The sequence below is a fragment of the Mustela lutreola genome, chromosome 3 (assembly GCF_030435805.1).
Source record: "Mustela lutreola isolate mMusLut2 chromosome 3, mMusLut2.pri, whole genome shotgun sequence".
In the NCBI taxonomy this organism is placed as follows: Eukaryota; Metazoa; Chordata; class Mammalia; order Carnivora; family Mustelidae; genus Mustela; species Mustela lutreola.
Window position 1 is genome coordinate 175,259,784 of NC_081292.1, and position 17,861 is coordinate 175,277,644.

The following is a 17,861-nucleotide window of genomic DNA, read 5'->3' on the forward strand; positions in this document are numbered from 1 at the left end:
GCCACACTGACAGGATTTCTCATTGAACCAGGGGGTGACCATGACCTGTTGTGAGGGATGGACATCCTGCAATGGATTCAGCTTATTGTTTCTACTTATATTGGGAATAGTTCTCAATGCAATTCCTCTCATTTTAAACTTTGTGGATGAAGGCAAAGTTTTTCACAACCCCATCTCTTGCTTTGAGTGGTGGTTCCCAGGGATTATAGGAGCAGGTGTGATGGTGAGTAACATTTATTTGGCTTGATTTGGAGAAAAGGCTGCCTATTTTACCAAACTCCCAAACACCATCTTTCAGCTTGATGGTGGGCTATGCCTTGGCTGAGGATATCATCAGGAGCAGTGGAATGGTATTAATGGTATTAATTCACTGGCATCAGTGAAGAATGAAAATTTAAGTAAATTTAAATAAATGGTGGTATGGACTAGAAAGTTTGGGCAACAAAATTAATAATTTGATAAAAGTTTGTTGGATTGCTATCTATCATATTTCTTCACATGTGTTATGCCATTCTTCTAAGCTTTATAGTTAGTGTTCAAGATGTTTTGAATCCTTCCCCTCAGCTTTCCTTTGCCAATACTAGTCTCAAAGTATTCACAGGAATACGGGAGTGGGAAGTGCTACCCAAGGGAGTCTGATTAATGTCAGAGAAATGAACTTTTGTGTGGATGTGTGTGTGTGTGTGTTTCAGTGATGATGAGTCACTGCTGCTGGTCTTATCCCCGACTTCTGTGGAAGTGCTCTTGGGTCATTACGTGTTAAACTTTAGATAAAAATTTATCTTTGGCTGGCACACTGGAGTGGAGACCACTCTGGCACCAAAAGGCCATTTTAGGAAGCATTCCCCCAAAGTCGATGGTTTCTTAACCTTTAACGTTGTGAGCAATCTATTCACCTTGCTTTAGGTAGAAGGGCTATTTCTTCAAACAACCCTGAGAGTTTCCTTCCAGGCTAAGAGGAAGTGAGCAACAGTGCTCAACCATGATGCAACTGCCAACATTTGTGTCTGCTTTCTGCCTTTCTAGAAGCTTCCCCTACTTAAGTAGCATGAGCTTCCATGCATCTTGCTTAGACCAGAAGCCAGGAGCAGCTGGCTAAGTCTAACCAATAATGGCAATTTTCATGAAGCTACTAGAAGTTCATCTAGCTAGAAGTTCATCATGGATTGTGTGAAAACAATCCATGTAGAATGACTCATGTCGCTTTAAGTATAAATTGGTTCTAGTATGAACCCCATCTCAGTTAAAAACAATGTCTTGCTAGCAATAACAGAGCATAATGATGGTACATACCTACATTCTATGTGTGTTTTTGTCAGTGGGAGGAGGGAAGGAAGATGAAGAGGTGAAGACACAGAGAAGGGCCCACAGAGAGTTCTGTTGAGTGCCAGCTACGGTTCACATTTTACACTATCTCATTTCATTTAATAATCTGGCTAAGCAGATACTATCATTTGTATTTTAACAGATCAGCAAGCAGAAGGTTAGGAATGTTAACAAGGCACATAGTAGGTGTGAAACTCAATTCCAGATTTATCTGATTCTAAGGCTCTGTTTTACCACCATAATCCTCAACGTCTGTCTCCTGTTGACAAAGGGGAAAGACAAAATCCATAACCTTCTCCATAAATTTAAGTGGCCACGAAACTGAAGCATAGGAAGGTGATATAAATCTGTGAAACAGTTCCAGAAAATCTGGACTTCCTTGTTCTATGACTACATTTACTTTATGATCCTCAATAAATATTAATGAAGATCTGGAATCACATGAGGGATCTCTATTACACAGTATTGTAGAATGTCATCGAGGCAGTAAACAACTTGAAAACTTCAATAGTTGTTTTATAGACTGAGCCTCAAACTCTAGACTAGGCTCACAAGCAAACTGGTAGGTGATAGAAGGTCTCAGAGTACAGGTACATTTTCATAATCCTTGACTATAAACAGAATATAGAAGAGTATCTTTTTCAAAGGGAATCATCCAAAATACTGAACTCTTCATATACTTGTAAACACAAAAAAAAGTTAATAAGGAAGCATTCACTGCTTGTGATAGCACTCTTGTCAGAGTTCTTGAAATTTTCTAAAATTGCTATGGCATTTTAAATGTTCTTCATAAACTGGCGATTTTGCAGTTGGTAGCTGATAATAACTATGGAATTCATTATTGATTACTTCATAAAATGCACAATCATTTTATGGTTTTATGAGTCAGTGAAAAGAGAAGAGAACCTTTTCATCTTTTGAAACCATGACTAAGAGATGTTCCGTAATTATCTTCAATTACCAACTGTTACGTGGAAAAATCAATACATATTATTTTTTTTCCCAGGCACTAAAAAGAAAGACTTGAAATGTTTCCTCTAAAAAATATAAAGGTCATTTTATTATTATATGAGATTGGTTGAAAGTCTGAACTTATTCATTGAGTGTACTTCTTACATAATGATAATTTATCAATTATTAAAGTCTAAACATAGAACAAATTGTTGAATGTTAACCAAAATTAGAAGATATTATGTATGACAAGAATTTTCAAATTGTAGTTTTTATATTCATGATGAGCTATGGCTTTGTGTTTTACTGTCATGTTCAAGTACTTAGGAAAATCCCGAAAGTTTGCCTTCTATCAGTATTTTAATGATCTAAAAGCTTTCTTGTACTTCATTTGTAAAATCATATACTACCTTACTTTTAAAACTGGATAAAAGTATTGGTATGTATAAGAAAAAATAAAAAATATTTTTATAAAAATAAAAGTCTATCAAGATTTTTGATTTCACAAAAACTCATGCATTTAAATGTACTTAGGAATTGAAAAGAAAGAGTAGTTCATTACTCATTTTCACAGGATATTATCTGGAAAACTTATTATAACTTAGTTACATATGTACACACATACATATTGTACAATTCAGGGGTGCCTGTTCAGTTGGTGGAAGGTGCAACTCTTTATCTCCAGGTTGTGGTTTCGAGTCCTGCATTGGTTATAGAGATGACTTAAAAAAAAATCACATTTTATTGTCCATCTTAGTTCCGAAACTTTGAATGGGCAAAATGGTTGAAATACAGTGAATTATCAAGTTACACATAAGAATGGAACAAAGATGTGTTAAGATGTCATGAAGTCAACTGGGTGAGGATACATATACCACAGGCCATTGTTACTTTATAAAACACGTTTGCAAAGGAAAAGAACTATGAAAGTAAATGTTCAGCATCTCTGAAATAAATTAATCTTTCAGAAAGTTAGAGTTTAATTTACATTGATAAGGAAAATGGAATGATTTATACATTTAAGCTGTAACTTAATGTTGTGTCAACTTTAATGGACTCATTACATTTCTAAATCAGGGGTTGGGAAACTTTTTCTATAAAGAGCCAGATAGTATTTGAAGCTTCGCGATCCAGTCTCTCTCATAACTATTCAGTTGTGCCATTGATGTGTGAAAGCAGCCACGTACAATATGTAAGTGAATGGGCATGGCTGTATTCTAATAAAACTTTGAAAAAAGATGGTGGCCCACAGCTTGCCAGTTTCTGTTCTGAATTATTTCTCCTTAAGTCCAGAAGACAGGATAGCTTGTGAGTACAACAAAAGAAGTTTAGTCCATGAATGCTGACACCTATTTGAGAGCTAAACGAATTTATTTTCCTTTTCTTCTGGGCTCTCAGGTATGCCTCAGAGTAGCTGGGCTGTCAGACATCCATGTGCCCCCTGAATTATAACAGTGTTGGTGTTCAGGGCAATATATAAGCAAAGCTTGAGAACAATACCGTGTTCTCCACAAGTGACATGGAGTCAGCCCATGGTTAGAGCGGGGTAAAGTCTGTCAGGGAGGCTGCCTTGTAAGGTGTAAATCTTAGACCTGGTCTAAAAGAACAAAGGAGTATGTGGGCTTGAAAAGAAGTATCAGGGAAAGAGCAGTAAGAGTTAGATGATGAGATGAGCCAGGTGGAGCTGCAGAAGGGGAAGGATAAGAATGAATAGACCGTATGAAGGAGGGGAGATCTATCAGAATTGCCCAGTGTAGAATCATGGTTGAGCCTCTGGGCTCTGGCCCCCAAGTGCCTAGATTTGGGTCCCCAACTCATCCACTTTCATAGGCCAGTCACTCAAACTTGTGTCTCAGTTTTCTCATTGGTGAACTGGGCGTAATACTGGCGCCCACCTCATGGGATTGTTCTGAAGCTGGAATGAACTGAACCATGTTCAACACCTACAACAGTAGCTGGCCTGTTGTTAGAACTCAATAAAACATTAGAAAACAAGAGTGGGAGGGAAAAGAGAGAGCTGCTTTAGGGCAGTTGTGCTGAGAGAGCAGGAAAAGCTCATGGCTAAAATTTCTACAGTGGAAGGAAATGATTTACATTTCACTCTTCAATGTTACAAACTTTTTTCCAGTAAGAATTTCTAGTCATAACTGCTGAGTGGATATTACTCAAAATTGAAACCTAATCCTGAGAATGTGGCATCATTTCTCACAGTTTTCCTCACTGATGTACATCTCCCTTGACATAGAAGGCACTATATGCAGTTTTCCCAAACAGCAGTGTAAAGTGAGGTCATGAACTGTCATGGATACATGAGCAGAAAGGAGAATGTGGAACCAAAAATAATTCTCTGGGGGTGCCGGGGTAGCTCAGTGGGTTAAGCCTTTGCCTTCGGCTCAGGTGATGTTCTCAGGGTCCTGGGATCCAGCCCCACATTGTGCTCTCTGCTCAGCAGGGAGCCTGCTTCCCTTCCTCTCTCTCTGCCTGCCTCTCTGCCTACTTGAGATCTCTCTGTGTCAAATAAATAAATAAAATCTTTAAAAAAAAATAATGCTCCGGACATAAATTTGGCGACTGGCAAGATGGTGGTGACCCTGAGGGTAGGAGGGAAGTTCAGAAGTGGGAGAGGGTGGTGACAGAATTCTTAGTTCCCAACTGTCAGGCAGTTTCCTTTCTGGGTTCTTGCCAGATTAATTTATACAATTTTTGGGAAATTGAATAAATGGTCATAGATTATAGTAACAAAAAAAAAAAAAGAAGAAGAGGAAGAAAGAAAAAAGGGAAAATTTGGATGATGCAAACAATTCTTTCAGAAATATTCCTTCCAAAATAATGAGTAACTAACTCACTCTAATCCATTTAAAATCCAATTCTCTCTAAAGATGAAAGTCAAGTAAGAATGTAGATGGAAGAATTTGAAGCTGTTGTCCTGAAATGCCCCAGCCCTTCCCCACTTTAATCTTTGTGTTTGAAATGGGGATCCCAAAGTGCACAAGATCAAGGGATATTGCCAAATTTCCCTTGAGCCTTGATTTCCCACAACTGCTGGGAGGTGGAGATGACTGCTTTTCTCATCTGATGAGAAGAAATCATATTCATCTTTCCTGTTGATGTGATTTCCAGGTCATTCCAGCAACAACAATGTCCTTGGCAGCAAGAAAAAGAGCGTGCTGCAACAACAGAACTGGAGTGAGTATGGACCATCGGCCTCGAGCCAAAGCGCAGGAACATTCAGTTACTGACACAGCAGCAAAGCTTCCCGAGTCATCACTATCTGCCCAACAGTGGCAGGACCACAGTCATAGAAACATGCAATTTACAGTAATTATATGATAATATGGAAAGTGCAAAGTTTATCTTTTTTCTTTTTTTCCCCATAAGAATTAAGCTTTCGAGTCAGTCTTCAGACCTTTCCTCAATCTTCAGTTTCAATAACCTAAAGGCTTTCAAAGAAAGGAGATTTGGAAGTTATACCCAGAGCTGTAATCAATTTCATAATTCTCAAATACTTGTCATTTTCGTGGTGTATGTAGAAGACTTTGGGAAAGTGTATCCTCAATTCTATGAAAGATTGGTTTGCTACGATCAAAATAATTGTCCTTATCCAGTTAAAGGAGACAATGGTTATTTATTTTCAAACATTTACTGTGTACTCATTAAGTATAAAATTGTAACTAAGTTAAAAGTAAAGGAAGTGAATATTCATTAGCCTAACGTTATTATGGTCGGAACCCTTCCAACGCTACAATCTTGCTTAATTCTCTCAAAACCACTAAGTGGGAAATATTATGGTGTCTGTTTCATTGACTGAGAAATTGATGCTCAGAGAAAGCAAATAATTTGCCAGGGTAGCACAGCTAATAAGTAGGTGAATTTTTGTCCAAATCCACCAGGCTCCAAAATTCACAATATTTACACTATATATGCCACGGTTGTTATTATAAGCAACACTGAGGTCTCTTGTTATTCTCTAAGGAGTGGTGGGCTGGATCAATAAACAAGCCGTCATAGTAAATATTCCTGGATTATCTTGAGGTTTTATGGTGCTCAGCCTTATGAGAACATCAGAGTCACCCAGAACAATCTTAAAAATATCAATGCCTGGTGGCCCCCAGAGATTCAGTATTTTTCAAAACCAATATAGGTGATTCTAATATGATCCCAGGGGTGAGAGCTAGGGTTTAAAAGTGTGCATATTTATATCTGTATTAATATTTATATTTTTAAAAAGTACTCTTTTCTGACACTTGATATTTATCTAGGATTATAATTACTTTGCTAATTGTTGATACTACATCTTTGTTCCTTATATACCATAGAAATTTAATAAATACTAGTTTTCAGTTTCTCCTCTCTGGTACTTTTCTTTTTAACTTATAATTTGCAGTTGACTTTTTATTACCTCTATATTGTACTTACATTCTTGAGAAAGATATCTTGAGCTATATCTAAATCCCTGAACTCTAAAATATCAAAACACTTCTATAGATTTTTGTGTCAAATCATATTTCCCTTAAGAATCTTTCCCCCCTACATACCTTTAATGACAAGTCATCTTTTCAATGATCACTTAAGTTTCTTCTGTCCTTGGAGGACAGTAAGTTGTGAAGCAAGACACCTTTTCATGCAGGTGTTGGGCTTAACTCTGCAGGTTTTGCTCCCCCATACCAACCTTGAAAGTTATTGGAATTTTCATGCTTCTGCAACATTACAGATTATTACGTGCCAAGAAGTTATAGGAACTCTAGAGTGCCAAGGGGTAGGGAATGCTATGTAATACTGCTCATGCTCTGTTAATAATAGTGGTGCTGGTTATTTAATTAAAATTTCCAGCTTATATTGAGTAGATGCAATAAAGTGTTCCTAAGCACTTTTCTCACTTTGTGGCAGCCCTGGGAAGACTGGTGCTTAAGTCATATCACTTATCTTCCAAGTTGAGAAAAGACCAAAGCATCATAAAGGCGACAAAGGCTAGCTTGGGTGGGTAATGGGGTCACCAAGGCTTATCTCCTGTATTAACTATTCCAACTATTTCCCCTACTTTAACTGTGTCTTGCTCCTTCCCTTTGTCCACTTCTTGGTTTTGTTTCCAAATGCTTTGGTTTTGCTGAGTCATTTACATAAACCCCCCACTTGGGGGAATTCAGATCCCCAAGAGCCCGTTCTAAAGCCAGGCCCCTTTGTAGTGATAAGAAGTTAGAAAGAATAAATGACCAAAATATAAATAGTGCACTTCTTGGTGTGCAAATTAAGTAACTTGCACAGGCCACAGTAGTGTGGAAGAATCTGGATTTGAATTAGACTCCAAATCCATCATTCTCTGCTTTTAGCTCGAAGAATTCTGATGTAGTGATTAAAATCTGAGCACAAGCATTTACCAGTTGTGAGATTCTGACAGTTTGCCAACCTCCCTGAATTATATTTTTCTCATCCTTAAAGTGGGAATAATAGTATCTATCTCTTGGGGTTATTGAAAGGGTTAAATGAGATAATATATGCAACAACATGCATGAGGTACATAAAGAAGCCCCTTATTCTGCCTACTCATTAAAGCCACGTCTCCTGAACCCTCTGGAAGTGGCAGTATTATCGGACCCAAGGAAAAGGACAAGTATTCCTTCATCTCTGCATATTTTAACTCATAATTATCATTGACTAACAACTTCACTGAAACAACACAGAGCTTTTTTTTTCTGAAAAGCATACACATATACCAACTTTCATTTGGGCCATAACATTTCCTATTGGCAAATTTCATGCCTTTTTTCTGCTTTCTCTGACTCTCACTCATGAAATGAAAGGCGCTTAAAGGCTTACAGCTTTTCTCCCTGACACAACATGGTTCTTCACTGGAGCAGTTCTGCCCCCCAGAGGGACATTCAGCAGTGTCCAGGACACTTTTGGCTGTCAACACTTTGGAGGGACAGCTACTGGTATCTAGTGGAGTAGAGACCAGCGATGCTGCCAAACAATCCAGAATGTACAGGAAAGGCCCCAAAACAAAATGCCCAATGTTGGCAGTATTGAGGTTGAGAAGCTCTGTGCTTAACATGACGCTATTGACTGATCTCAGCAGAATGGGGACCACTGACCTTTCATAGCATTAGGGCCAAATCTGGATGAAAGATTTGGGAGTCAGGAGACCAGATGCCAAAATGTGGTGGTTAAGATCTAGACCAGGTTCTGTGAAGTAGGAAGTACACAGAATGGGGAGGAGGTACTAGATGTCAGTGGTCCCTTGAAGTGGACAAGGCTCAGGGTGTAAAAAGGTACAGATTTTCCAAAAACAGTAGCAAGTCCAACAATCTTTTAGTAAGTCTAATCAAATGGCAGAGACTTTGCCCTCTTTGTTCTTTGATAAATCAGACCTAATCAAATGGAGATCTTAAGACCTAGGACCACAGGGGCACCAGAGACCAGCAGCGGTTGGTCAGAAGTCTGCATGTGCTGCTGAGTCTCGAAATAGTCCAGGAACACGTGAGAACATACACCAGTGCTTCTTCTTTGTTTTCCAGATGTTTCTGTCATCACTTCTGAATGTCATCACGGTCATTGGTGCTGTGTATTGCATGTTGGTATCTATCCTGGCTCTCTCGGAAGGTCCTCTCATTTGTAACTCTCAAGAGAACAGCACTTTCAATTGTGAATTTTCATTCAAAAATTTGAGGTGAGTATCCTGATTTTCACAGATTGTCTCACATGCTTCAGCTAGCTCCATGAGAATAGTGTGGTGCTGACACGTTCTTCTTTGATGGAATGACTGAAACACAGGTTCTTAGGGATTTAGCACATTAATCTCAATTGGCACAACCTCATAGAAATGGAAGAACCACTCAGAATGGTTTGTGGGGTGGTGGGGGGCAGGAATCTTGTCTAGAAGGAGTAGTTGACTCAGATGGTTTATCCTTTTCTTTTAAAAATCTGTGGCTGCCGGGGCGCCTGGGTGGCTCAGCAGGTTAAAGCCTCTGCCTTTGGCTCAGGTCATGATCTCAGGGTCCTGGGACTGAGCCCCACATTGGGCTCTCTGCTTACCGGGGAGCCTGCTTCTTCCTTTCTCTCTGCCTGCCTCTCTGCCTACTTGTGATCTCTGTCAAATAAATAAGTAAAATCTTTAAAAAAAAAAAAATCTATGGCTGCAAGTATATATGTGTCTAAAGAATTTCTAGAAATATATGCCAGAAACTTTTTTTTTGAGAATGGTTATAGAGGATGCCCTGGAGGAGTGAAGGGAGCACTGCATTTCTACACTTCCAAACTCAGTTTCTAAGCCCTAAGCATATGTTACTTTTATAATTAAAAAAATGAATAAAAACACAATACATAAAATCTAGAGCCTTACTTATAAGCCCTAAAAGAAACAAAAGCAGTTGATGGATTCATGCAGACGTACTATAAATATACTGCAGGCATGGGAATGAATCAAGTTTAACTCATATAGTGACAATATAGAGGAGTTACTTGTAAGTGGCTCATTTCAGACTTGAAAGATGGTTCTGTGCCTGAATCTAGGCACAGTCTGTAAAACTGGAAGAAAAGAACAATCTAATTCTTGCTTATCTATATGTTGCTCAGTTTTTGAAAATAACCAGAATTCACTTTTGTAAATACATGAAAAAAAAAATTTCCCCCTCCTTTTCTCCTGCTACCCTAAAAAAGAATAATCCCTCAAAATTTGCATACTGCAGTTGTTGTGAATTAAAATCAAAACAAAAAATTCCCTTTCCTAGATCTGAAGTTCAAAATAAAAGATGTCAAGCACAGATGCTCTACACATTCAGCCCTTAGGAGAGAATAACTCACCGGGCACCTGGCTAAGCTCTGGAGATGAGAGCCACTCCAGCTGGGGAGAAAGAGTTCCAAGACTGATGCTAGGCTTGCTGCAAACTGCAGAAAGCATACTCCCTTTCCATGTGCCAAAAATACTGTTGTCTTCCCAGGATAAATGTGAGTTGTTGGTATCCAGAAATGCAAACTCTCTAAGACCACTTAGCCTTACTTGGTAGTAAACTGAGGGAACAACCATCTTAGGGTAGATCACGTTTGGGTTAGAAGTCTCTCATTTTCCAAACCTTGTTACAATGGGCACAAATCCCTTTAATCAGACTTTTTTTTTTTTTTTTTAACATGCCTTTTGTCAGTAAAATTTGCACAGCCCTTTTGAGAGCAGATGCAACGCTGCCATTTTGTAGGAAGAACTGAGCTCCCTGCAGGGGCAGGGAGCACCTTACTTTACATGTCTTTAGCAAGTAATGGAACACCTGTATAATTAGGTTGAATCATGGGAGATTAAGAATATTCAGTTATTTCCAACACAGAAAATTTCATATGGTTCAACCCAAGAGTAGGTACTCTAGAAATGCTGGTTGAGGGAGGGGACAGATACTCAGTAAGAGTTTTGTAGAGATCAGAGTACATGGACACATGATCAGAAACTTGGGTCTTAGCTATAGTTTCTGGACATAGTATTTCAAAGGACTTGCTGTTTTAGTATACTTGCCCTTTTCTGGGCACGATGATGCAGTCTTTTCATGGTAAGTGATATTCCTGAAAACCTCCTGTCATTTCTTTCATTTCAGTGACATTGATCCAGACTCCTTCAATCTGCAGTGGTTCTTCAGTGAGTCTTGTGTCGCTCCTCCTGATTTTGATAATCTCACCATCAATGGCGTCACAGCCAGTGACTGGAGAAAGCATACCTTGAACTTCGACTCTGAAGAAAACAAACACAGGGTGATCCACTTCTCGGTGTTTTTAGGCCTACTGCTCGTGGGGATTCTGGAGCTCCTGTTTGGGCTCAGTCAGATGGCCATCGGTTTCCTTGGCTGTCTGTGTGGGGTCACTAAACGGAGAAGTAGAATTGTTTAGTTTCATGGTAATAAAATAGAAATATTAGCAGTTTTGAATCATTTGAGAATTGCATTTAAAAGACACTCCTTGGGGTATCTGGGTGGCTCAGTTGGTTAAGCGGCTGCCTTTGGCTCAGGTCATGATCCCAGGGTCCTGGTATCAAGTCCTGCATCAGGGTCCCTGCTCAGCAGGCTGTCTGCCCCTCCCTCCAACTTGTGTTCTCTCAAATAAATAAATAAAATCTTTAAAAAAATAAAAAGACATTCTTTTAGAAGTTCAAAAATGGAACACTGTCTAGAAAGCTGTTATCAGTCACTTTAGGCCAAAAGTCATCTTTGAGGTGTTAAAAAAAAAAAATCAGCCTTTCATATACAAAGCAAAAACAATCATCAGTGGTTGACTTTGGGGAAAGGTAGAGAGAAGTTTTCAATTTGTTTTGTACCTTTTGATACTTCTGTACTATTCGAATTTTTAAATTGTATATTCTCAAGTGTGGAGGGAGAAGGGAGGGAAGGGGAAAGAGAACGAAGATGGGGAGGGACAGAGGACAGGAAGGAACCGAAGTCATCCTGGAAGCGAAAATATGGAACTTTATTTATTTACACTAAAAAACAAAACAAAACAAAACAAAACAGATAGCCTGAATGGTTTTAGACCTAATTTCCAGCTTATAGACAATCTGGAGAAGAGGGCATAGTCAGACAAATCCAAAAGGTGGGGCAATAAACACACAGTAGCCCCGTTTTCCACAAGAAAATATATATAGGAAAGATAAAAGGTGGGCTGGGCTGAGGGAACTATTCCAGATTAAGAGAACAAAGAGGCAGGATTCAATGAAATGTCTTCTGTAGACTCATTTCATTGGGGGATAACTGGGGAGGCCTGTACAAGTATTGGTTTAGGGGGACGCCTGGCTGGCTTAGTCAGAGGTATGTATGACTCTTAATCTCTGGGTCATTTGTTCAAGTCCCATGTTGGGCGTAGAGCCTACTTAGATAGACAGATAAGGGATAGGAAGGAAAGGAAGAAAGGCAGAAAGGCAGGCAGGCAGGCAGGCAGGGAGGGAGGGGAGATTGGTTTAGGTGATGTCAAAGAATTATTGCTAACATTTTTAGTCCTGACAATGGTTTTATGGTTACACACGAAAATCTTCTTATTTTTAAAGAAATGTATATTTCTGTTTTGGGGGAAATATCATGTTCTTAAAATACTTCAGCCAAAAGCTATGGAAAAATGTTATATTTAGGTGACAGGTATATGGTAATCCATTATACTCTTCTATTTTCCTGTTTGCATTCTTCCACAATTAAAAAAAAATGCTTACAAAAAAAAAAAAGTGCCAGTCTGAATTCAAAAGCTGCTTTCTATACATGTCAATTTTTAAAAGATAGAATTAAAAAACCTGCATTTACTATATTAAGATGTTATGAAAGACAAAACTGAAAATCCAATTTTCTGAATGTGATCATTCCTGCATTTTACTTCAATTATTTAAGTTTACTGGGCTTAAGTTTCTAGAAATAATTTTCAATATCTACATTATAGCTGCCCCCCAAAATTAGTAACATCAGAAGCACACACAGGCTTTTTTTTTTTTTTTTTTTTCCCGAATCTATTTCCTATATAGAGACCTTTTACCTATACTCCTATTTTATAGGCCTATTTATCCTTAAGGTCTAGCTTCAGGGTGTCTTACTTGAAAAAGCTTTCCCAGGGTGCAGGATTCCAACAAACTAAGCTAGCACTTACCCAGACCACTGTTACCTTACCTGTCACGAAGTAACATAAATGTTTGTGTGTCCACTACTACCAGAAAATTTGAGAGAGCAGGAACCATGTCCTTCTCATCATTTATTTATTCATCAGCTTTTTAAAAAACAAAACAAAACATTTTTTAAAATTCAAGTTAACGTATAAGTGTATTATTAGTTTCAGAGGTAGAATTTAGAGATTCATCAATTGCATATCACATGCAGTGCTCATTACATCACATGCCCTCCTTAATGCTCATCACCCAGTTACCCCATCTCCCTGTCCCCTCCCTTCCAGCAACTGTCCATTTGTTCCCTATAGTTAAGTCTCTTATCGTTTGTCATCTTTTATTTTCCTCCCTTCTATGTTCCTCTGTTGTTTCTTAAATTCCACATGATTGAAATCATATGGTATTTGTCTTTCTCTGACTTATTTCACTTAGCATAATACCTTCTAGTTCCATTCATGTCATTGCAAATGGCGAGATTTCATCCTTCTTGATGGCTGAGTAATATTCCATTGTATGTCTATACCACATCTTCTTTATCCATTGATCTGTTGATGAACATTTGAGCTCATTCCATATTTTCACTATTGCAGATAATATTGTTATAAACATTGGGGTACATGTGCCCCTCTGAATCAGCATTTTTATATCCTTTGGGCAAATACCTAATAGTGCAATTGCTGGGTCATAGGGTAGCTCTATTTTTAACTTTCTGAGGAATCTCCAAACTCTATTTTTCCAGAGTGGCTGTACCAGTTTGCATTCCCACCAATAGCGTAAGAGGGTTCACCTTTCTCTTCATTCTTGCCAACATCTGCTTTTTCCTGAGTTGCTAATTTTAGCCATTCTGACAGGTGTGAGGTGGTATTGCACCATGGTTTTGATTTTTATCTCCCTGACGATGAGTGATGTTGAGCATTTTTTCATGTATCTGTTAGCCAACTGTATGTCTTCTTTGGAGAAATGTCTGTCCCTGTCTTCTAGTTTTTAACTGGAGTTTTTATTTTTTGGGTGTTAGGCTGGTAAGTTCTTTGTAGACTCTGGATACTAGATATTTATCCATCATCATTTGCAAATATCTTCTCTCATTCTGTTGGTTGCCATCTGTTGGTTGCCATTTAGTTTTGATTGTTTCCTTTGCTGTTAAGCTTTTATCCTGATGAAGTTCCAATAGTCCATTTCCCCCTTTGTTTCCCTTGCCTCTGGAGATGTGTGAAGTTACCATGGCTGAGGTCAAAGAGGTTGCTGCCTGTGTCCTCCTCTAGGATTTTGATGGATTCCTATCTCACATTTAGGTCTTTCATTCATTTTGAGTTTTTGTGTGTGGTGTAAGAAAGTGACCCAGTTTCATTCTTCTGCATGCTGCTGTCCAATTTCCCAACACTGTTTGTTGAAGAGACGGTCTTTTTTCCATTGGATATTCTTTTCCTGCTTTGTCGAAGATTAGCTGGCCATAGAGTTGTGGGTCTATTTCTCATTTCTTTATTCATTTGCATTGACTTATGTGTCTGTTTTTGTGCCAGTACCATACTGTCTTGATGATTACAGCTTTGTCATACAGCTTGAAGTTTGGAATTGTGATGCCACCAGCTTTGGTTTTCTTTTTCAACGTAATGGCTATTCGCGGTCTTTTCTGGTTCCATACAAATTTTAGAATTGTTTATTCTATCTCTGAAAAATGCTGGTATTATTTTGATAGGGATTACTTCAAATGTGTAGATTGCTTTAGCATAGACATTTGAACAATATTTGCTCTTCCAATCCAGGAACATGAAGTGTTTTTCCATTTCTTTGTGCCTTCCTCAATTTCTTTCATAAGTGTTCTATAGTTGTCATTGTACAGGGTAGTATTCCATTGTATCTTTCTCTCTATCCATCTATCCATCCATCCATCCATCCATCCATCCATCCATCCCACATCTTCTTTATCCATTCATCAGTGACAGACACCTGGGCTCTTTCCATATTTTGGCTATTGTGGACTTTGCTGCTATAAACATTGGGATGCAGCTGCCTCTTCAAATCACTATTTTGTATCCTTTGGATAAATACCTAGTAGTGCAATTGCTGGGTTGTAGGGTCTATCTTTAACTTTTTGAGGAACCTCCTTGTTGCTTCCAGTCCTTAGCAAGGTCTTTCTTCTGCCTAGTCCCCAGGCTTCATTCATCTCCTCTCTGGCTAAGTCCTCTTCATCCTTCAGACTTCAACACAACCATCACGTTTTTCTGAGAGGTCTTCCCTAACCACCTAATGAAGATTTCCCTTAACTTTCTCTTTTAGCATTCTGCCATTGATAGTACTCATCACAATGGCCACAGCACTTGTATTTGTGCTTGTTTCCTAAATTTTACTCTCCCCCCATAAGACCATAAGCTCAATGAGTCCAGAGATATGTTTCTTTTATTCACTCCTGGTATACTCGGTGCCAAATCCAGTGCCTGATACAAAGTAGGGCAATTATAAATATTCTGTTAAATGAATTAATGAAACTTATCTTTTTTACTTAGCTTTTAGTGAGTCAATGCTTACTGAATGAATGCCTAACTGCTAATAGCCATAAAATTAAAATACAAATGAAATGAACATGACTGCTCATGGACTTGACTGAACAGTGATGGTGCATCCAATCTTCTCATTGCCTTGGAAATGGGTGTGATGACTCTAGTTCTCCACAGGATCATGAAGAGACAGAAACTTAAGCCTCTCATGTCAGAGGGCAAAAGAGGACTGTTGGCAAACGAGATTCAGCACAATTCAGCTGAAATGGCTGTTATTTCTTTGCTCTTTTAGTCTTGTGGAAATGATTGCCATAAATTAAATGCCTAAAGCCTAGGGGCCACCGGCGGTTCAGTATCTTTTGGGATGATACCATCTCTGCTCTGGTACCTAAACTTACAAATGCATGTATGTACACACACACACACACACACACACACAGTGTACATCTAGTAATTTACAAAGCTCACTGATCTTTTTTTCACTGCCAACCCCATGTTCAATCTTGTTTTGGAATCTTTACACTTTCTTTTTTTTTTTGCTATGTCCATCATCTGAAACACTCCTCTTCCTACCCTTTAGCTTATATCTCAAGTTCTTCCTCCATAACAAAATCATTTTAATAATCCTCAAATTCTTTAATAAGCCTTTCCCTCTCCCTTCCGCCCTCCTCCATCAATATGTCAGTTTCTTAAGGTCAGGGCTTGTGGCCTGCTATAATGGCTCACTACAGAGGTCAGTGTGGTGCACACATGAATTTCTACTTATTGACACAACAACACTGTAAGTAAACAGCGGTTACAGTAAATTAAGCCTTTTTGAACTTGGAGCCCAGACAAAGAGTTCAATTTCAATGTCAAACATAATTAAGAAGCTAGAAAACAGATATTCATAGAAGAAAGGAAGGAAAGCTCTCATGCAAATATATTTTTCTAAAATTATCCCTCAAACTGTAAATAACCTGCTACTGTTTCAGTAAGTATTCCTAGATATAGAAAAAAAAAAAAGAAAAAGAAAAAGAAACACCTGTAGGTAGAGTTCTGTACTTAAGTTGTAGGACACTAGCCTGTTAGGTTGAGCACTGTATTACTGACCCTCCCTGTAAACTCTTCTCCCACTGTTCCCTGCCCCAGGAACCTTTTCTTCATCCTCTGCTTTTTGAAATCGTGTGTGTGTGTGTGTGTGTGTGTGTGTGTGTGTGTGTGTGTGTACTTAAAGGCTCAGCTCAAATATCTGCAAGTGTTTCTTAATCATCTGGACCAGGAATGAATTGGTTCCTCTCAACTCCAAAACCACTTTCTTACAATGATGGAACAACTTCCAGGTGAGGGAGGCTGGTGTAACAGTATACCAGCTGGTATAGCTTGGCTTTCAAGTGACCGAGTCAAGTTCTTCTATTTTTATATCTGTGACAAGGCGAAGGCACGTTTCTTTATTATCCCCTTTTGGGTGGTAAGTTGATTTCCTAGTTACCCTTTCACCAGAGGTATAGCCTTTTGGGGTCCCAGCTTCATGCAGGAATCTCCTGTCACAGCTAGTGCCTTGCATAAAACATGGGACTGTATTCTCCTGCCCTCTGCACAGCCACTTAGGGAGAAAGTTCTAGGTCTCCAGAGTTTGGTAAAAATTAACAGGAGAAAACAGCTTTTGTATTTGCTTATCTCCTGGAATGCTTGCTTTTATTTCATTTTTGGCCCTAGAAGAATCCTTTTCATGCCTGCCCAGCAAAAGAAGTGCTAATTTTATCCATCATTTTCATGTTTTAATTGGGAGGATCATTCAGAAATTACCTTGTAAAAAAAAAATATATATGTGTGTGTGTGTGTGTGTGTGTGTATATAAAGCTAGAATTAATATAATCATATCATTAGGCTGTTATAAAAGGCAGAAGATTTTCATGAATAAAAAGAAAATCTCCTCAAACTCACGTAAACTTTAGGAAGCAAACATAGGAATCCTTCCCCCAAGTATTTTATTTTGGAAGGATGGAAGAGAAGCAAGAACAGAAACACTAAATCTACCTCTATCTAAGGAATTTCCCTCAACTGCTTTTCCTAACACTGACCACCTAGGTATTCAGATACTGAAGATATGTGGCAAATACTACACCTAACTAAAATTCTGTTTCTGAACACAAAATCGGGCCGGGGTGTGGGGGGTGGATAATTCTGAGAGCTAGAGCCTCCCAGGATTTGATTTCATTGGTACACTTAAAGTTCATGAGATATAGTATCTTAGCTAAATGCTACAATGCAAAAAGCATACACAACTCCAGCTGTTTTCCTCCAAAGCACCTGACAGATACCACAACTTAGAAAACCACCTGTAATGCTACCAGCGCCTGCTGCTGGGATGGAAATCGGAAAGGGAACACAGTAGGTTCTTGCTACCAGCCAAGTCATTAACTGCATTATTTCCTTCTGAGACAAGAAGACTAGGGTTCATTAATGGTAATATGCTATGAAATACAGCTCACACAACAATA

The 17,861-nt window shown here is 38.6% G+C and overlaps 1 protein-coding gene across 1 annotated transcript; it reads left to right on the forward strand.

Annotated features, from left to right (window-relative positions):
• Positions 1-11,169, forward strand: TM4SF20 (transmembrane 4 L six family member 20). Its single transcript, XM_059167866.1, has 4 exons — positions 1-223; positions 5,398-5,463; positions 8,790-8,941; positions 10,851-11,169. Exons 1-4 carry the CDS (start codon positions 41-43, stop codon positions 11,137-11,139), a joined length of 690 nt encoding a protein of 229 aa, XP_059023849.1. The 5' UTR covers positions 1-40; the 3' UTR covers positions 11,140-11,169.
• Positions 11,170-17,861: the final 6,692 nt, after the last annotated feature.

What these genes read in the sequence shown, in the direction of transcription:
- TM4SF20 (XM_059167866.1), top strand. Translation starts at nt 41, where the DNA reads ATGACCTGTTGTGAGGGATGGACATCCTGCAATGGATTCAGCTTATTG. An exon ending in TTATAGGAGCAGGTGTGATG is followed by an intron (nt 224 to 5,397) that starts GTGAGTAACATT and finishes TGTGATTTCCAG; the next exon opens with GTCATTCCAGCAACAACAAT. An exon ending in GCTGCAACAACAGAACTGGA is followed by an intron (nt 5,464 to 8,789) that starts GTGAGTATGGAC and finishes TTTGTTTTCCAG; the next exon opens with ATGTTTCTGTCATCACTTCT.